The 21,462-nt window shown below is 41.5% G+C and overlaps 1 protein-coding gene across 5 annotated transcripts in view; it reads left to right on the forward strand.

Moving 5' to 3' along the window:
• The first annotated feature begins 69 nt into the window (after nt 1-69).
• PTDSS2 (phosphatidylserine synthase 2) overlaps nt 70-21,462 on the forward strand; it is a 44,693-nt gene continuing 23,300 nt past the window's right edge. Inside the window, exons 1-3 of one of the 5 annotated variants that reach the window (XM_080405034.1) lie at nt 70-468; nt 10,469-10,570; nt 16,757-16,839. In XM_080405034.1, coding sequence (XP_080261160.1) covers nt 269-468; nt 10,469-10,570; nt 16,757-16,839 — 385 coding nt within the window. In that variant the 5' untranslated portion in view covers nt 70-268. Of the gene's footprint in view, nt 469-721; nt 1,669-4,202; nt 8,915-10,468; nt 10,571-16,756; nt 16,840-21,462 lie in introns of those variants that run through there. The other 4 variants (XM_080405037.1, XM_080405035.1, XM_080405036.1 and 1 more) reach the window with 4 other exon arrangements.

The following is a 21,462-nucleotide window of genomic DNA, read 5'->3' on the forward strand; positions in this document are numbered from 1 at the left end:
GGGGCAGGCGGCCCTGAGGGAGCCCGTGGGGAGGGGGCAGCGGCCACGCCGTGAGAGAGCCCCGACCGGCGGCGGAGGCCGCGCGGTTGCTACGGCAACGCCAGACGCTCTGCGCTTGCGCCGGGCGCGCGGGGCGGGGCGCGCTCTGCGCCTACGTGGGGTCGCGCCGGGGTCGTGCCCCGCCCCTCACCCCCGCGAGCCCGGCGGCGCGAGCGTGGGGCCGCCCCCGCCGCTTTCCGCGCGCGGCCGTTAGGCGGGCGGCGCCGCCATGAGGCGCGGCGAGCGGCGGGGCCCCGGCGGGGCCATGGGCAAGGCCGCCCTGGAGGAGCAGCCGCCGCAGCATAACGGCGGCGCCCCCGCCGCACTTGCAGAGGGGCCCCCGCCGCCCTGCGCCGAGAGGGACAGCCCCGGCCTGCGCCGCAGCACCGAGTCCGAGGTCTACGACGACGGCACCAACACCTTCTTCTGGTGAGAGCCTATCCCCCCCGCCGCCGAGCCGCTCCCCCCGCCAGTAGACCTCGGCGCCGGGCCCTGCCTCCCGGCGGTGGCCGATCAGCGCGGAGCTGCGCGGGGAGCAGGTTCCCGGGCTGGGCGCTCGGCGGGGAAACGGGCCCAGCCCGTGAGCTGCAGTTGCCGTGGCTCTTGCTGTGCTTCAGCAGGTACCGGTGCTAATATCGAGAAACTGTGGGCTGTGGTGAAGATGTTATTCCTGGTGGTGTGGTGCTATTGATTGTTGTCTCCTGGCAGTTAGCGGTGATTTAGGACTGGCTCTTGGCAGTGCCGCCTCCTTCCTCAGCCCCGGCCCTAACGCCTCCAGCGAGCCGCCCCTTGCAGCTCAGCCTGGCAGACTTTTGTGCTGGAGTCCACCTGTCATATCAGCGTTGTTTGTATGAACTCCACCACTGAGGGAAGAACCCCCTCCCTCAGCCTTCAAAGAGGTCTTTTCTGTCCGTGCTCTTTCCCGTAATCCTGGTAGAAAGCTGAAGTTACTAAGCCAGTGTTCTGTTGGTCAGGCATTTCTTATGGTTTTGTGGTATGCTCAGTCCAGAAAATTGGTGCAGAAAACCATGTCAGTGTTAGGCCAGTGGGACAGATCAGTTTTTTGTTAAATTCAGTCCTCACAAGAAGAGATGTGTTTATACCTAGAAAAGTGCTTCTAAATCCCATCTTTGCTGGAGTTGTTCCAGAATCCGCTTCAGCACATGTGTGTGTACATGCATCGTTTTTCTGTGCATGTTAAAAGCACATCCTTTTGATTAAGGAAAGCAAGCTGACATTGAAGTCCCTTGTTTGGAATATGGGCTGAGTGATATGCTTTGGCTCGAGTTTGACATTAAGGAGTAGAAGGGGGAGGGTGCTTGGCTCTCACCCTGCCAATCTGGGCAGTAGTGGAGCGGAGGGTGTTGATCTTGATGAAGCTGCTGATTCTAGGTGACATTTCTGCTGGTACAAACTGCAAAGAAACACTTAGATGCTGCTGGATCGCAGAGTGGTCTCTGCAGAAGCCTGACATATGCAAGTGTAGCGGAGGGACATCATTGTCTTAAGGGCAAGAGGACCTTTCTTGGAGAGCACGTTAGTGTTGCCACATGTAGGCTGAGTGAGCAGTTGAATAGCTGGATCCTGCCGAGGTTTGCGGAGTAGTGCCATCTTATAAATGGAAAATGGGTAAAACTGTTATTTTCTTACTGTCTTAGTTAAGGTGGCGCTTGCCAGGTGTTCTGTGGTGCCTTAAAACCACCTGATGCTGTTTTTACTGTATAATTTCACCTTGTTGCACCTTTTTCCTGTCCAGCATGCAGTCTACCACTTGTACAGAATTGTCATCCTAAAATAAAGGCTATAACTGCAGTTAATTTGCCCACATGAATTGTTCTTTTGGAAGTCTGAACGTGCTGCAGTTCTTTAAGGAGCGTCCCCTTTGTCAGCTAGTCCCCTCTATGAGGGCAGTGCACATAAGTATGTTGTTGAATTGTTCCTTATCTATTTATTTTATATTATTGTCCCTAGTAGTGTACGTCGCTTGTGCTGGCAGCCAGGAGTTTAAATGCTTGTAAGAGTTTCAAGGGTTTTTTTCTACTGTTCCTTTTGACCCGTGCATGACAGCGTTGAGTGCTTTAGCATATCCTTTGGTAATGACTCAGTTCTTACAGTGGCTGAGAATAAAGATTATACAGAGGAACAGTTTTCTTCCTGTGACCCTTGGTACTCTTCTTGTGCTGTATGTTATGGAGGTCGTTACAGAAAATGGAAATTTAAGGGAGTAGGTGCCCTCTGTCTTTGCCACTTTGTGTGGAAAAGTACGGAAAGTACCATTTCTCTTTGCGGTTCAAAAGCTGGGGATAAGGTTACCCACATGACCTGCTCGGTTTAGAAAAATTCAAGAATTTGGGACTTGTAGACACAGTCAAAAATCATTCTAGAAGTAGTTCAGTTTGCAAAGGTAATTTTATGGCTATAAATGCAATCCTTTGGAAAAGTGGTACTTTCTAGCTCTCTGCCTGCTCCTTTACAATCTTTTTAAAACTTTGAAAAGCAAGCTACATGCTGTGTAATACTTAATTTCTTATTCAATCTTAACTTGCAACTGGAAAATACTATATTTTAATTACATTGTGGAAACCTGCTCAGTCAGTATACCTTGACAGCTCTTTTTGTCATTGGGAAATGTCAAGCTTGGTGATCTCTGTATCTTTTATCCCTGAACTAATTTCAGAACATCTATTCCTACCTAGCAGAGAGCTGGAAATACCAGGCCTGTCTAGCAAGCTGCTGTTCTAGGCAAACATGTTCACTGTTGTTTCCAGTACCTTTGATTGTTTCTTGCCTGTCTGCTTACAGAATTGGCTTTCTGAATGCAAACAAAGAACCTCTTTGTGACTGAGATTTTGACTTCTATTTTTTGTACTGTGTGAAGCACAGTAGAGCTGATATTTTTACTGAGCTAGCATGGAAAAACCACCGGTTGTGTGTTTTTGTTTAAATATCCCCACACAGAGCTTTCCCCAACATCTCTGTGGCTTTGTTTCTGTAACCTGTAAATGAGTGAGTGCTGATGTGTCTTACAGGTTTTTGCTACTGGGACTTTGTTCTGTATGGGTAAGGGTGAATCCAGTAGAAGCTGGTTTTTGTTACCTGTGTGCTATAACCGTGACAGATGCCTAAAGATACTTGAAGCTGGAAAAACAAGACGTGTGTGTCCTGTGGGGGAGCAAAAAAGCATGGTGAAATAGTAAATTGATTTACCTCCATGAAACAAAATAAATAAATTATAAAAGTGGAGATGTGCAGCAGCTTTTTTGAAGAGAAGAGGAAAGGTTCCTCCTGCTCCAAGGAGCCAGTGAAAGGCAGCAGAAGATGATGTAGTGTTGAGTGTTTTCATACCAGTCTGGCCTTGGATTGCCAGTTTGGGATCACCTAGTTAGCTGTTGTGTATTATTTTCTCCTTAAACTTTTGTGTTATCCCTGACTTCTATCTATGTTTCATAACTTGTATTTAACCAAAGCATATCTCCCAGGATGGCATCCAGTCTTGATTTGAAGATGTTGGGAGGTGCCAGATATGTCTTGGCCACCACATTACATTGTGACTGTATGGGTTAATTGCTTTTACTAAGCTTTACTTTAATATGAATTTAATTAACTTTAATTACAATTTAATATGAATTTAATTAGCTTTAATTAAATAACCAACTCTGTTGGTTATTGATGTGTTTTTGTCTCTCACATTAAATAATTCTATATTGCCATCGTGTATATGATGTTAGTTACTTAGGTCATAGTGTGGCAGTAGAGATCTATGGAGCTCAGGAAGTAAAAAAAGAAAAAAACAAAAAGCATGAAAGAGGGAATTGCTCAGTAGAAGAGTCTATGGGCTAGTACAGCTTTTGTAGGAATTATTTCAGCCTGTTTGGTGCAAAAAGCTTAGAAATTGCAGCTAAGGAAAAAGTCGCATGTAGATGCCTCTGCCTGGATGTTTCTTTGGTTTTATTTGGTATTGTGAGAAATCTTTCCTGATGGCCCACCCAGGGACATTTCTCTGGAAGTGAGGATACGATACGTGTGTGCAAGCCAGCCATTTTTGGAAATACAGAACTGCTATTCAAACCAAGGTATTAATTAGATGTTCCTTGCACATTGGAACATGTCTAAAAAAAAGTTTAGTCTAAAAAACTAAATTTACAGCAGCATGAGATTTTCTAAAAGGCTGTCCGGAGGAACAGATGATGATACATTGAGAGCGAGATTAGGGCAATAGAAGATCTGCAAATTGGCAGGAGCTTTTTTCTGCATCCTTTCGTGCGGGTTGGCAGCAGCACCTCCAAGACAGCATTCCTCAAGCTTGTTGGAAACTGAATATTTGCTGGATTCTTTTTTTTTCATGTTATAAAAGCTTGCTGCTTTAAAGCAGGCCGTGGTGAGGTGCTGTATTTGCTGATCCATTCGTCTGATTCTTCACCTGGTCAGAAATGACCAAGTTCAAGCACGTTGCTTAACTTGAGCAGAGAAGTCTTGCATCAGGCTACTGATGTGTCAGCCAGCTTGTGCCTTTTTAGTGTTTGGGTTTGCCCTGGCAGTGTCCGGTTGCTAGAACATCCAGGAGGCAGTTGTGCAATCCGACTAAGCCATGTTTGTCAGCTGGGTGTATTAACTCTTGTCACAGATGAGCGTAGCTGTCTCCTGAGAATTGTATTATTAGAGTGTCATAACTATTTCCTGAAAGGAAGGCATTACATCGTTCCTTCAGTGTGGAAGAAATACCTTTTTATGCAGAGACCTTGTGAGAGTTCAGTGTCCCACCCTGGGGCTTTAGGCCTAGTGTTATTTCTCTGTATTGGTCTGTTTTGTTTAAACATGCTCCAGAAGTTCTAAGGAGCATGGGGGGAAACCTGGTGGGAGTCAGCCTGGGATTCCCAGGGGCACTTTTCAGGAGGGAGCACAAAGGCAGCCCCCCCTCCGCCCCCAGCAGTGCGAGTGAGTGTTCGCTATCTGATGAAATCAGATCGTGCCAGGAGCACGCAGGGTTAATGGCACCCTGGGGAAATTACTTTCTGAGCAATGGTGTGTCCTGTGCACAGGAGGAGTTTTGTGAGTGTGCTCTGGGATGGTGGGAGCCCCTACAGAGGCCTGCTTCCATGCTGGTGTTCAGCTCTGGGCCCATCAGAGTGCTGTCATGACCAGAGTTCTACAGCAGTTTACAAAACAAATAGCCTGAAAAATTAGCTCTGTACTTTATGTAGTTAAGTCTGGCATGAAGGCACCTGCCTACCATTCCTGTTTATTGCCATTTTTTCACAGGACCTGCTTAAAGTGTGTTATCTGTAACACAAAGTCACACTGTCCTGTTTCAAACTAAAACGTGAAACAAAGTTTTCAATAGGTTTAAACATGTAAAAATACTTAATATTTAAAAGAGATTATTTTGGGAACTTTGAATAACTTGTGGCTCTGTAGAGCTGATGAATGGAAACTTTCTTTTCTCTCCTCATTCAAAGGAAAATGACTAATTTGCTGAAGCTTTGCTTTTTAATCCATTGTTGGGGTTTCTCTGGAGGTATGTGTTACTGTACTTTGCTTACTGAGTGATGGTTTTATGAGAGGCACCAACTTGTGGGAAGGAAAATGAATGTTACTATTTTGGAGTGTCACAAGTACATACAGAAATTTAATCAGCGTTGTGTACCTTTATAGATGTGCTGAAGACTTGTAGCTAGTCTAAGAATAGGTACTTTTTTATTATCTCTGGGAGTTTAAACAGATTTTAAAACACAGCCTACAGCTTAAAACCAACAGCCATGTTTCTGTTGCATTAGTGATGTAGATGCTTTGAGGTTTCTGGCAGTGTCACATGCAAAGTACATACTGGGGTTTGGTTGTCACTGATTATTTTTTCGTGATCTAGGTGGATGAGAGAGAGCTCAAGTCACAAACTGGCCTGAAACGGGTTTTTTTGAAGTTGAGGCCTGACCGCTTGCTTTGACCATGTGCAACATGAATGTCCTGGTTTCAAGACCCTAATTCTGAATGCGTTATCAAGATTATGACCAAGGTTGAATTTTTGTTGAAGGTTTCAAAAACCTCTCTCTGTATCCAGATAGGATTCTTTCCCTGTTAATTACAATTTTGATTTTGCATGTCAAAATCTTGGTCAGTTTTAAATTGTTATTAACTTTAATTGTATTTTCCTGTATCTTATTCTTCACGGCAACTTGAGCACTATCCTGCTGTTGAAGCAGTAGATTTGTTGTACTGTTTGTCATATTTTCTTAGAATTCCCAGTGTGTGTCAGATGATGTGTTGGTATATGAAGGGTAGAGAGCTTTAACATTAGTTCATCTTTTAAAATCTCTTTCAGAAATGCTTTTATGACTTTACCGTTATTGGAATGAAGAAAAAAAAATATTTATTTGTGGAAAAGTTGATGGTAGGCTAAGATGGGACTAGTTGTTTTTGTTGACAGGTTCTTTCTCAAGCAGTAGATATTAATGTAACTTTTTAAACCAAAGATGCAAACTATACTGGCTGTTCTTTGGAATTTTAGTTCACTTACAGAAATGACAAAAAGATAAATCCTTGGTATGGTATTGTCAGCGATAGTTATTGTTTTTATTGTAGTTATTGCATCATTTATGACAAGCAGAAGCACTAATGCAAAGCAGTGGATAATAAGGGTGCGGTCCCATTCACTTAAGCTCATTTTAGTTTGTGCTGGAGATGAAATGAGGCCATGGACTGCCCGCTCTGCGGGGCATGACTCCCTCCATCCTGCCCCAGCAGCCTATCTCTCTGAATCTCGCCCAAAAAGAGATTCTTAAAAATTTCCTTAGGTCTTTTTTGTCATACACTTTATTTGGGAAATAAAAGCTCTGACAGTAATTTCCTTGAAAAACCTACAGTTTCTGAATGTGACAGACGACTGAATTGCTGTGAAAAAGAGAAGTTAGAATTGAACTTAATTGCATTCTGTGGAAAGGCCCCACTTTTGTGAGAGCTCCAGCGATGGGTGCTGCCTGCGGGACTGCCTAATTGATCTCGTCTGGTGTTTAACTGAGTTAGCAGGGCAGGTATTTTTGTAAAAACAAGACTGGAATTATTTCATTTAAATGCCCTGGTGTTGAAATGGGGAAAGAGCTAGATGTAAGATATAAAAAGACAGAAAAATGCTAGTGCAGAAAAATGGAATGTTCCAGCTTTTTAGTAGTTTGAGGTTTGTCGTGAATTCTCTTTTGACTTTCCTGCCCTTATATATTTTTATATGCATATACTTCAGGCACTGCTTTCTCAGATGTTTTGACATAACCCCTCCTAGAGCTGGCTGCAGTCTGTACCTGTGTTGCTGCTGGTGTATTGCCCAAAATCCTGTATAATTCCAAGGGGAAGATACCTGCTCTGCTTAGCTTAGCTCTTTTCAGGCTGCACGGACTCCAGGCTAGAACATAAGCCTTTCTGCATAATTCCTGTAGTGCTTACCTTGCTAGGGATGTTCTTAGCTGTGTGGTCTTCCTCTTGCTGTATTATTTCAAAGTGTATGTAGAGAAGAAGGTAATCCCTCTTTATGCAGTTTAATTCATCCTGACTTCACTCGCACTTTTGTATGCTGTTAATTTTTCTGCCTGCTGTAACTGCTTCACATTTTGTCTTGTTCCATATGACTGTGGATTTCTATTTTATTTGGCTCAAGCTGTGGAAGGATAGGGTGTGTATTTATGTTGCTTGCTTTTCTTTTTCTTTGATGGGTAGGCTTGCATGATGTTCTGCTACCTCTAGCAGCTGTCATCGCTTTGTCATGACTTGCAAGTTTCTGATTAGAGCTGCCAACTTCCTCTTTGCAGAAGACAAACCAATCTAGAAAGTCTTTCATCCTAGCTTCTGGATTTCATGCTAGACTGAAAATACGTTTATATGACTAACCAGCTTGAAAAGTTACTGCAAGGGCATCTGGCTTCAGTTGGAAATGAAAACTGGGCTAAAAGGGAAATTATGAGATGTATAGCCTCTTGTTGCTCGTTAAACAGGGGAGCTTGCTGAATTTCCAGTTGATGGTTGCGCACCAAAAATAAATGGAAAGCAGGGCTCATGAAGCTCTTGAGCACTGACTGTTTACTTTGCTACAAACTTCCCACAAAGCTGAATGAAACTAGACCATCGTTGTTCTAGTAGACAAGTTTCTAGATGAGTTTAAATGAAGATATGTGCTAATAGCTGATTTTTTGGCAATTTACATGACACTTAAAGCATTGAAAAGGTAACTGACTTCATATAGGTGTTCAGATGGTGCAATGGTGAGATAGAAGGCAGCATGTCTAGATTTATTTTAGTAGCTTCTTAAATATTAATTTCAAAAAGTAAACAATAAAACGAAGCATAAAATATAATATGTAGCCTGGCGGTTAATGAAACCTTTTTTCTATGATCAAAACACAGGGTTTTTTTTATTAATTATATATATATCTCTCTGTAAAAATGCAGCAAACAAGACCATGGTCTGATTTAAGTGAATTAGAGCATTTAATTCAGTCCCCTGCTGTACTGCCTCCTTTGAGAGTACTGTATTTAGTTTGTTAAAGTACTGTTGGTTACAAAATAGGCCCCGAGTCACGTGGCTGTTAAATGAATGTGGTATGTGATGCCTGCATCACCTGTTATTTGGCATCCTGGGAGGCAAGTCGAAGGGAAAATGCATCTGTTGAACAGGAAGCTTGGTGCTGCAAAGCCTTTGTGTATATTTTTTTGACATGTTGGTTCCTTGCTACTTTTGAAAATTCTCGTGGGTCTTTCCCTATTTTTTTTTTCCTCCCCCCTCCTCCCTTCCTGGAGCTGGTTAGTCTGTGTCCTCTGGACTGCAAGGAAGGATAGTGTTAAATGCCGAACACCTTTTTAGCAGTGGCAGAAGAGGATTGCATCTGCTTATGAGGTATTGCCTGTGTTTTCCAGTGGGATTAAAAGGATGCTGTTGGAAGTGGCTGTGTTTTGGATTTGTAGTTCAAAATAGCACTTGCCTTAACTTTCAGAGCAATTTTAGGTAGATTAATGGGTTTGACGTTTAAAGGTAAGTTAGTGGACTTCTTGAAAATCCTTGGTGATCTCCGGTTTATCGTTCACCATACAACTTGAATATGTATACAAACTTTGGTCTTTTGGCATAAAACAGAAATGTAAAGCTAGCTTCTATTACAATATAATACAAAATGTAGAAAGAATCAGTATGTACAAATATTTGTGACATACAGTAATTTTCATTCACAGTTTTTCTGTTCTTTAAGCTTGATGCTTTAACCTGTGTTATTTTAATCATTTGTATTACAAGAGATGTTGTGTACCCCTCTGAAACAGAACTCATGTCTTTATGGTTTGATCTTAAATGGCCAGACTTCCCATACTTGAGAGCAGAGGTCAGATAAGTTTTCCACTGAAAACAATAAACGGCTTCTCATTAGGAAATTTCAACTTTAGATTAAAAAAATGCAGACAGTGCAATGTAAGAATATTATGTATGTCATAATCAGTAGGTGTACATGTATGCATGTCAACTAGCTGCAGTAAGGTCTCGATTCCTGTGTCTGGCTGTGTGTGCTTAGCTCTTTTTTCTTTCACGTGTTAAGTGCCTCACCAAAATCAGTGTAAGCAAATGGACTCGTGGATGGGGAAGTGAGAACTTGTGACTCCATGCACAGAGCAATGTTCTGCCTGTACCACTATATTACACCAGTAGAAGAACAACCACCAAGCTTTACTGTGGAGCTTTGCAGACATGGTTGTTCCAGCAGAAACCCCTTGTGTAGAGGTGGCAAAATATAGTTCTGCAGGCACACACCTCTAGCTGTCAGTCTGCACCTGCTCTTCAGACCCAAGATGAAATGAAACTGTAAGAATTACGGGGAAATAAGGCATCTGGGGGCAGCGATGCGACTCTTGCAATTGCAACTGTTCTCATTCAGAGATATTTTTTTTCTTTTTCCTTTTTTAATGGCTGTTTTTTCTTGTGGTGTGGAATTCTCATGCCTAGAGTGAATTCCCTTCTGTTTAGTCTTTAAGAGTCTGTTCAGTTTGCTGCTGTTTTTATTAATAGGCTTTGAAACAGCTGTGCAGCAGCACAGTCAGGTATGTACCTGACAAACCAGGAGAGAAATCTGGAGGTTTTTACATCTAAGTGTTAGGCACAGTTGGTGCTAATTTTTTTTCAAGTTGCTGTGGTTTACTTGGCAAAAATGTTTGTCCAAATCTTTCTTAACTCAAAGCACCGGGGAGAAAATGAGCAAGATCCATTCTGGTGGTAGGCTTCTGTCAGATATTAATACATGGACTGCTAAATAAATTTAGTGCCGTTGTACATTTTTTTTCTGTGCTGTGCAATCCATAAAACTTCTTTATTGAGTGCTGTCTATGTATTGGACTTGCTGAGGCTTCATTGACAGGTGAAGGTACAAGTTTTTCTGCTTTCTGATGTCAATTTTCTTCTAAATTTTAGGAGAGCTCATACCTTAACAGTCTTGTTCATCCTCACATGTGCGCTGGGCTACGTAACCTTGCTTGAAGAAACACCACAAGATACAGCCTACAATACCAAGAGGTAAATATTTGAAAAAGTGTTTCTGTGAGGTGTATGTTAGAAAAGAGTAGCAGTGCGAACAAATTGCCATACATGATTTTCCCTTGTGGGTAAGCTACCTGAAATGACCTTTGCATTAACTTGTTTAAATGCCCAAACCCTTAGAAAGTGACAAAACTGAGCATAAGTCGATAAGCTCCTTTGATGCTGGTCATTGAATTTAATTTCTAATCAGTTTAGTGTCACTCACTGTCATACCTAGTGGCTGCTCTGGGTGTTTGATTTAAAACAAAATATGAACTCTTTCTAAAGCCTCAAAGTACTGGCTGTGTTTGGCAGTGGTTCTGCCTCTTTTTTCTTAAAATAACCTAACTTTCTAAATTATGTGAGCTGTGACTAAATTTTTCTGATTTAAGTGTGTTTTGTAAAATTGTGTTTAAGATACCAATGCAGATCATTATTTGTTGTTGAAAATTAACAGGAGAACTTGTAATCCAAAGGGAAACACTTGGATAATAAGAATGAGATGAGTCTTACATGTATGGTATGTTTCTACCATAGTTTAAACTGATTAATTGTAGTTGAATTTATTCTCTTTTTAAACAAATGCAGTAGGGAACAGAAAGGGGGAAGGTCTTTAAAAATCTTAAGTATATTTTAAAAATATAGGGTATGCTTTACAGACTGGAAAGTATCCTTGCTATAAGCATGAAAATAATTACGTTTTCTACTAGTCTGGTTTCTTAAAGGTAATGCTCTCCACCCACCCCCCCCCCCCCCCTTGCTATCGAAGGGTTTCTTCCTTTTTTTTTTTTTTTTTTACATTTGTAAAGTGACTCAGGATGTAGTATTCATTGTCATGGAGATGCAGGAATTGGGGTATTTCCTGAGATAATCTTGGATGTTATTCTGCCAGTTACACAATAGCTGTAGCTAATGTAATTCATGCTCACAGGTGTGCTCAGCTGAGGGTTTGTATTTTCGTATGAGTGGGTGAAATGGAACAAGTTGGAACTCAGTGCCCTGTCTGGAGCTGGGAAAATTTCTGTAAGGCTTTGGTGTGAACAAATGCCATTTTACTCCCAGTTACAATGAGTGAGTCTAGGGAATGGATGGAGGCATGATGTCCTCTGGAATGGCAGTTCAAAATAAAGAAGGGGAAATGCTGAAAGAGAAGTGATGACACATCCTTAAGGAGTAATACAGATCTAAGGTGACTCAGTGGAATATCTTATTATTGAGATTAGGGCCTTTACTGCTTTAATAAAAAGAAAACCAGAGAAGATTAACCAGAAGATTAACCTTTCTTTCATGAAACAGAAGTTGCTTTCTGCATATTCAGTGCAGGGAATAATGTGCTCTGTTGTTAAAATCAATTTAACAGCATCATACTAGGCAATGAGCAGCAAATATTTAATCATGTCTGCATCTCTGGTTGTGGAATACTACCTGCAATGTCTAGATGCAAAAATACTTGAAAAGCAGCATCCTGAGAATTGTATGCAGTCTTCTCAAATACTGGATTTTGATAGAGGTTTTGAAGGATACATCTCTGTTTCCACTCATGCTGCACCCTTATGCTATTGCCATAGTCCTGCAAGCTACATGCCGAATTCTGAGATAGTAGTTAACTCGGCCAAATTTGTTACTTTTTTCCAAGCTAATGATCAGTGCAGACATAACGTGTGAGTCCTGTGGGCCTTTCCTAAGCTTTACTTTTGTTGCCTTGGCCCTGATTTACAGAACGGATGGAAGTGTGTGTTGTTCAGCCCGCTCCGTAGCTGAGTCAATTTTCAGTGAACTCCAATCTGGTCTCAGTTAAGTCTCTTTTCTAAGGTCTTTGAGGTAAGTGCTATGCCAAGTTTAGCACTACTAAATGTGAAGGATTCCAGCTCAATTCATGTCCCAACCATTTTCTTACGTTCTTTAGTATCTGTGTGCTCGTCATTTGCTTATATATTGTTACCCCTGACTGATTTTATGTGGCTCTTTAAGTGTATATTTGAAGAAAAAGAGGCATTTCAGAGCAGGAGTAAGATGGTCACAACATGCATAAGTATATCTGTATCCCACATTTTCACAGATTATTTTAAAATTTTTGCTTCTGTACTTTAAACTACCTTATCCTACCCTGAGATCTTTTTCAGTCTTAACGTAGAACTGTTGTGTGTTTTGATCTAAAATTTTGGCTTGCAGGAGGCTGTCACTGTGTGCAAATACTTCATGGGAACGCTTGCCTGCTTAATGAACAGAAGTAGTTTTATTAGCAATGAGCAGTGTCTCTAGCTGTCATGCTTTTTTATTTCCAACTACTGCACAATGACAGTGGAGCAGTGTTTCAGTGCTTAGGTGAATTAGCTAAATACATGCTTGCAAACATTTAAACCTCCTTTGTTTTCAAGCCCTTGCTGAGAGGTGCCAGAGTGCCTGTGAACTGCATTAGGTGCTTAGAGCAGAACATTAAGTTGAAGCAAAGTTCTGCCAACTGCTGTGCTATGCTAGCTGCTGTTGCTGTGTTTCCTGGGCTAGCTTAAAGCAGTAAGAAGTCATCTGAGGCTCCCATCTTCATCCAGTCACTCGGAGAAACAGCTGAGGGCAGGGCGAGTGGCTGGATTATGCAGTAAGTCATCAGGAGAAATGAATGACAGAAAACAAACTAGAGCGTGAACCTATGAGATCATGGGGTGTGGTATCTGTAGCTGAGATTTATATTTGCATTTGTTTATACGCTGACAATTGAGTGCAGTCTTCCTGCAACATGTTAGGGCAGTTAAAGGAGGAATTATTTTTTTTTTAAGGTAAGATTTATAGAAATGTTGTATACGTAGATCTAGTCAAAGTTCATGAGGATCATACACACAGATTTTGGTATGGTCATGTGATATATGTGATCAGATCGTCTCTGTTGTAAAGACAGTTGAAAATTCACTTTGTTAGCCAGAGAGATGTGCTGCAAAGCCTGTCTGATCAATGAGTCGTCTTATTCACGCAGTTCCTACAGCATTCAAAGCAGCTTTGAAATAGTCCATCCCATCTGACAACTGTCAGCTTCTCTTCCCTTAAGCACCCAGGAGGAGCTGACAGGACTGAGCTCCAGCTTTGAGGGTAGCTAAATAAATATGCAGCAACCTCCTTTGCATACAGTGGCGGTGGAAGAAATCCACATCTCCCAAATGCTTTGAATGCTGAGCAAGGGTTCTTGGGGGAAAAAAAGTTAATAATTTTCTCCATATAAAAATCACATTCAGGTTTTAAAAAAAAACTATATGCATTAGGGTTGTACATTGAATTTCAAGCCATGAAACAGTCTCTCTTCTAACATGCCTTTCTACACTAGTTTTTGGCAATAACTGATCACTGCTCAGCCATGGTAACAATCTGTGTGTATATGTATTTGCAAGTTGATGATCTCCAACTCCTGTTGCTGAGCACCCACACTCAAGACCAGGTAACGAGGAGGCTAGACCTCTATCTGCCAGTCTAGCCGTTCTTCAGCTTGTGATACCGCCAAAGGAATTGTACCAGCCATGCTACCGTAGCTACAGCCGGGGAAGGGACAGGGAGTGGGAGCTGTCTCGTTGAAAGCCTGAAACAAAAGATGATATACAGATACTCATAGACAAGCTTCATTGTCTTGAGTCTCTGAATCGACTCTTAACCAAATAAGAAAGGGAGAACATGGCAATAGTTTCATTAGTACAAACAAGCTATTCTTTATTTAAGTGCTAAAATTATTTTTGTAGGCACACTTTACTAATTAGGGTCTTCCAAATCTGCTGCTCAAGAAAATACATTAACTCAGGGCAATACATTAGCTCAAGAAAATCGATTAGTCACGTCCATCCAGCCTGCCTGCAGTGGTAGTTTGAAGAACCCCCCTCTCAAATCCTAGGAAAGTTCCTACCTCAAGCCATGGTAAGCCAGCAGGCCAGGCTGCTGGTTAGGCTTTGAAAGCTTCATAAGGAGGCTAGTGTAAGGGTGTTACGGGGAGGAATTTAGTTACCACTGGTAAAAAAAAAAAAAAAAAAAAAAAAAGATGATGGAGCTGCTATGGTTATTATGCAGACTTGTGATTTTCTTCAAAACTTCCCATGGTGAGCTTGAAGTAAAATAATATGAAAGTCTGGCTTATTTCAGCACAGCTGCTGCATCTGCTGTTTGGCTGAGTGTGGATTTTAGAAAAACGAGCATAACTCTTAAATTCCTGTGGTGATTTAGATTCAGGTTGTCTCCAGCTTCGGAAAAACTACCCTCACAAGGCCTAAAACAATGCTCTTGGACATCCTGGTTTGTGGCTGAGCATAGTTGTTGTGAACAAAGAATTGTGCATTGTTACATGACACAGAATGCAGACTACATCTGTTAAGTAAAACCCATTTTTATTTTCAGGAAGCAGTTTTTATACTCAAAGATGAATGTGGCAGAACAGTTTTCATAAATACTTTTGATTTCTGTTTTGAAAGAAGTTTTTGAAATGTTTAAAGTATGAATATTCTACTGTTGCTTCTGGTACTTAACATTTTCTCAATAAAAGCAAAATCATTGGGTATTTTCTCTGGCTTCTGCAAACAGAGCCATTTTATTTACAGTCAAGGGTTGCATCATTTACTGCAAACATGGCCTGCACTTACTGTGCAGTGTAGTGAGGTATTTCTCAATTATCTATCTCTTCAGCCAGCCTCTGAGCCAGTAATATGAGAAAGCATTGAAGATCTGTTGGGAGATCAGATGTGGGAAAAAGAGCATTTGGGAATTGCTGTAAAGCAAAACAGTTTCATCCATTCCGGCTAAAGGAACATGCCCAGGTGTTGACCATCAGGCCTTGTCTTCATGAAAAAACAAGAGGCGACCCCTGAAAAAGCAATGCTGTTTTGTGCACATGAGCTGTTTAAAATCTCAATTACTTAAAATCTCAAGAGAATTTTAAGTTGATGGTAGGTACTTTGAAATTAAATGCCAGACCTCACCTACCTAAAGGTGTCTCAGTCTCTTCGGGTCTGTTCCGCATGCTGAAGGAGCAGTGCTCCTGACAGTGTGGGTCGGGCATTCAGATATGACGGTTTGCATTTTCTCATTTTTCTTTTACTTGCAAAACAAAACTTTCTTGAAAAACATACCGCATTTAATTAGCGGGTTTCAAATCCTGGATCTTGAATGTTGCTTGCTTAGTTTGTTTGGTCAGTAAGGATCTCTTCTGGCTGCCCTTAAGGGTTCAGTTCCACCTTGGCTTAAGCTGACGGTTTAGCCTTAAATGGGTGCTGCTGTGTTCTGTCCTTGCGAGAGCGGTGAGCTAAGCCAACTGAATACGAGCTGTTTTTTTCCTAGGTCAGTTTTCAGCCAGATCAGCCCTTGTACCATTTCATTCTGGTCATGTGCAGAAGTGCTGCCTCCCGGAAGGCGGCAGCCGGCAGGACTGTGGCAGTCCTCATTCCTGAGGTTGGGAGAAAACTCTGTAGGTCAGGGCTTAGGGTATTGCGATGAGGTTGTGAGTCTTTGGTATACCTGGACTCATGGTCTGATAAGTAGTGTGGTTTTTTTCTTTAATGTCTCTGGTACGTTCTGTTAGGCTCTATCTTATTTGAAACAGCAGCAGTGCTGGCCTGGTCTTACAAGCGTCTTGTCTTTGGTTGACAAACTGTTTTGGAGTGGTGACACGTTCAACAGTTAATTTTTAAATTTCATTGAAGTTTTACTGTAGCAATGAGAAGCTTGAGAGTTTTTTCACTGCTAAATTTTAAATGTCTTTCTGACAAAGTGGGCATAAAAACTTCCCAAAGATGTAGGGAACTGTTTGATTCGCTGTGTGTGTCATGATCATCTGCAGGCTAAGGCTTATCAATGTGGATCAAGGAACTGCTCCTTTTGTTTTTGCTGGATGAGTTCCCAGCCAGATCAGGCTCCTTGCCTGGCTGGCCAGATACTAGTAAATGACCTCAAAATGGAAGGAATGGAAGCATACAGTTAGTGTAGAGGAAGGATGGATGGGTAAACTTTGGGGTTTGAGATGGTCTGTCATGAAACCATACTTAAAAGTACAGGGATTCCTGCCCATTTCCCTGAAACATAATTTCTAAAAGGTATCTATTTACAATGTACATGTTTAGTAGCTAAGAAATACCAGGCATTGTATATGTCAAAGAATATAATTTACAGTTTCATTAGGAAGATGAAGCAATATAAACAGTTCCTTCTGTTTTTCACTTTCAGAGGTATTGTTGCCAGTATTTTGGTTTTCTTATGTTTTGGAGTTACACAAGCTAAAGATGGACCATTTTCAAGACCTCATCCAGGTAATACACATTGCTTTAAGTCACTCAAATATTTTGGATAAATTGCATGGTTTATGGTGAACGTAAATATTTGTGTTGCTTGTATCATTATCTAAATTAGGACTTGCCATCTCTACAGGTTCATTAACACTGCACACTTACCATGTAGCCTCTCAGCTTCCACCTAGCCTCTAAACAGCGTAGTCCTTCTTCTGTGCTTTCAGTCTGCATGTAGTACAGGATTTGGGTTTTTTTTAATCTTCCTGTTGTTAGTAAAAAGCACTGTATGAACTGCCAGATTCTTAAAACCTTAACTTCCTTTGTTTATCTGGGTTTTTTTATTTTCCTCGTTCTGTAATGGGACTGAACTTCTGACTATGTATCTGGTTGATGGAGCACTGCGCTCACTTTGGTGTATGTCTGTTATCCACAATAATTGGTAGATTGGAAGCCCTTAATTATGATTTTAAAGATTCCTAGTAAGACTGTAAGTCTTGAAAGTATTTGAAAACACAACACAAAACCTCTTCCATGTAGTGTTGTATCAGGTGAAGTATGAAAACACTTAGGTATCTTTGATCTTTTGCCTGTTTTTAGATGTGAAACGTTAAGAAAGTTAATTCTTTACAGAATCTATACAGGCTTATATAATATTTCTGAAACCATTAGGATCTTCCACAATCAAATAAAACTATAGGTATTTCTTATGCCAAAAATTTAACCTTCCAGTTTAGGAATAGTGTTCTATATGAGAAGCAGCAGACGCGTTAAAAACCTCTATGAAAGCAGACCTTGTTCTAGAGCAATGCCCACAGCACAGCTCTGCCAGCATAAGGTTTTATCCAGAAGTTTTCATTTTTGAGGTCTTAGTAAATAGCAGTTTTTAGTCTTTCTTTTCTGTGATAGTCCTGGTTCCTCCTATAAGACAAATTATCCTTTTTAAGGACACCACTGATACTTGGATGCTTTCATTTTTAGAACATCCAGTGGTTTTGTCTGGCATGGAAGTCCGTTTTATTCCCTAGAACAAAGTAGTACAAGTTGGATGGGGAAAGTCCAAAGGTCAAAGATTTCCTACAGCAGACTTCTAGCGTAGACCGAGCCAATGTCTTCCACTTCTGTATGCTCCTGTCTTGGAAACAGCAGTTACTGGACTGAAGCAGAGTATCTCAGCAGAATCAAATCATCCATGGATAGGGTGATCGAGGAAGCACCCTTGTATTCAGTCACTTCAGATACTGAGTGTATTCTTTTCATCTTTTGTCTTAAATTCACCTTTCTTCTAGCTTGTTTTATGGGATGATCTTCTGGAGAGCGGTTTTCAGGGGCTACAGCAGTTCTCTAGGGCAGTGGATACTTCCACAGTCACAGCAAGACACCTGGGTGTCTGTTTAAAGGAGAATGGCACACCTCTCCTGTGGGAAGGCTCTTGCAGGCAGCGGGAGGCATGGCCTTGCAGCCCCGTGAGATTCCACATCGGCTCTCCAGTTACAGAGAGGTGTATTAGGAAGCTCCCATCAGGCAATTGAGTCTCTGACCTCAGCTTTGTGGTGCTGTTCCAGCAGAAAGATCTCATCTCAAAGGAACTGGCAGCACAGGCCACTGGTGTGCACTGCTTCCATTTATAGGGCAGAAAGAAGCCTTTGGGTCAGTCAGGTCACAGTCTGTGACACAGTCTGTACAGCCACATCAGATCTGTTACATGAACTTCTCAAGCTGCGTCTTAAAGGTAGCTAGGCTTCATGTCCCCCTTCTCTCAGGTGACTTTTGGAGCTCTGTTATTCAGTATGTGTGTACCCAATTATGACCAGCTCAGGGACATTTTATATTTTTGTCTGGGTTTTGTGCCTAATGTAGTTGTTCTGTTTCAATAGCTCTTCTCACTCCAGCTGATTTATTGGTACAAGGCTCACGTATGCCAGTTCACCGTTGGTCTTGCTGAAGGAACAAGTTTTGCTTTTAGTTTCCCTGCTCCATAAGTCCACTTTCCCCATAACATTTTGATAGTCCTCATCGTGTGTTTTATTTTGAGCTTCCTTCTTTAAAACGGCAGTCCAGAACTGTGTAGGATGTTGCAGGTGTGAAAACGCTGTTGTTTATTCTGATGGTGTTAATGCTTCCCAGTCTTTCTCTGGCAGTACCTTGATGGCTGTCTTCATATTACATGTGTTTTTTTCCTGGCTGTATTACAGTGGCGGCTGAGTGACTGGCAATTAATATCAAATCTTTCAGTTTCAGTTGATGAGCTAACATGAAAACTTACTGATTCCTAAGTGTGAAACTGTATTATGAGCTCTTCTACTACTCCAGTCTTTTTAAATCATCTGATCTTCTCTCTGCTGTCCCTGCCTTCCCTTCTGCTGTTGTTTGTGCTTTATGTTATCAGCCTGCTTTTCACAAAGGCCATTAATGAAACTGGTCTTAGCTACCATGTAAGTGGTACCCATCCAGACTGGTGATTTTTATGGTTCTTTTGGCCTTCCTTTCAGTATTACTGGCAATGTCAGCTTTAGCCAATGGCTTATCCAACTTCACCAAAATTATTTCTGATCTACTGATTTCACACCTTCTCCCTCCCCCCCAGTTTTCTCTAGTATAGGTAATAATTTGGTACATGGACCTATACCAGTTGCCTTACTGTAATTCAGAAATATAGGACTATCATGAAAATAAGTATGTATGGCTATTTAGGCAAGACTTCTTTACAGACTTACCCTGCTTTTTGTCCCATTTTCCATTTCCTTCCTGTAAAGCATTGGCTTCAAGGCCTCCGTCTGGTTCCATCCAAACCTTCTGGCAAAGGAGGAACACTGCCTTAACCCCAAGGAACAATATTTTACAGGGGACAAATCTTAAGCTCTGCTTGAGGGTCCATTTATGGGTGGGTGAACACCCAAATTTGGCAAGTATAATGCATTTCAGGGTGAGATTAATCATGGATAAAGTCAGTGTCAGTATATGCTGACTTTGTAGTATTTACAAATAAAAGATATTCTTCATTCTTACTATCAGCTCCTTTTATGGGGCCTTGAGCTTGCAGGTTGCCTGGTGTTGTAAGAGTTCCATGATGCTTTATTGTCTTTGCCAAGATAATATGCCCACATTGTAATTTTAAAGAAATTTTCCATCACAGTTATTAATGCCCTAAGAAACAGCTTTTAATATTCTGAATCTTTGCCAACAGTTATTTTGACTTAATACATCATGCATGACAGCACAAGCTGTTTGGAGAGTAAACTGTGACTTACTTAACCATAGACTAGAGGGCTGGAGGCTAGGAATGGGTAGGCAAGAACTGGATCTCTTCGGGACCTGTCCCTGGGCGGAAGGCACAGTCAGAGCAGGCTGCTGATGACACTGGCTGGAGCAGCTGGGTGCCTTGTCATTCCGCAAAGCAGAAATCCTTTCATTAAACTTTGTCTAGGGAATAGTATGTGATTTGCTGCTTTCTGACAACCCTTTTAACGACTGAGGAATCTGGATACTCACCACTGGTTTTGCGTAAACATACTGGACTGTTGGGATAGTGATACTAATTGGTTGCTTTTTCACTGACTGAGTGCAATAAATGACTAGGGGGTTGGACAAGCTGAGCTTTTAACTTGTATTTTTCTGTCTTAACGTTAGTGTATAATGTGTTCAGGCATTACATTTAGAAATATAAAATCACCTGCGCAGAGCTAGGACTGGTCTGAAGGGCTTGCCTGCATTCTTACTCTCTGTTATTCCACCTCCTGGTCATTGCAGCTCACACATGGTGCTTTTGAACCTGAGCTTGCTATGGCAAACCTCGTACTCCAGAGCAGTAATTGGAGCAGCATATTCTGGCCCAGGCTCACGTGGCTGCTCAGACCAGATAGTTCTTGCTCACCTCCTGTGCAACGTCTGATTAGCACTTCATAGCTTCCACCTACTTAGCAGCTCTGAGATAAGTGACTTGCTTGGGCAAATAAATTAGATATTTTATTTTATTTTTACTTTGCTCATTTAGTCTTTCAGGTGGCATAGGTCAAACTGACCTCAGTTGATAAATAGGGGTAAGTTGCTGGTTGTGTGCTCAGCCAGGCAGCACTCTCCGGGGTTGTGTTTGCAAGTCTCCCTACAACTGCAACAGTTAGTGTTTGAGCACAGTAATCACTAAACTATCAGGTATGTAAATTGAAGCCTACTTAATCAGGAAGATAGTCCTAATTTGAGGGAGGATCATGGTGACAAGTGCATTTAAGGAAAACAAATAGAGAGGTACGTTAAAAATAACTTCATAGCTAAAGCCGAGGCCAGTCCAGGAAGAGAGGGAATAAAATGTTTGTACAGCTTTGAAAAATGTCTTGTTTCTGATGTACATGTACAGATACAAAGTAGTCTTCAAAACCTCTTGAGTACTTATATCAGCTAGGGAGAAAGCACACTGAATTCTAACACTATATTTTTTTATTATAAATTATTGCTGAGCATATTCAGCAGCTGCAGGTGATCTGTTGCCAGAACCCTGTGTATACAGGAGAAGAAAAGCTTAGGTAAGGATTTCGATTTTGCTACTTTCTGAACTGTATATACATCAGTTTCAGAACTAGTCTGCCACATTTATGCCTGCGAGTAGTGTAAAATCTGTCATACAAAGCTTTATAGGTCAGAAAAAATCCA

The sequence above is a fragment of the Falco punctatus genome (genome assembly GCF_963210335.1).
Source record: "Falco punctatus genome assembly, chromosome: 10".
Lineage (NCBI taxonomy): Eukaryota > Metazoa > Chordata > Aves > Falconiformes > Falconidae > Falco > Falco punctatus.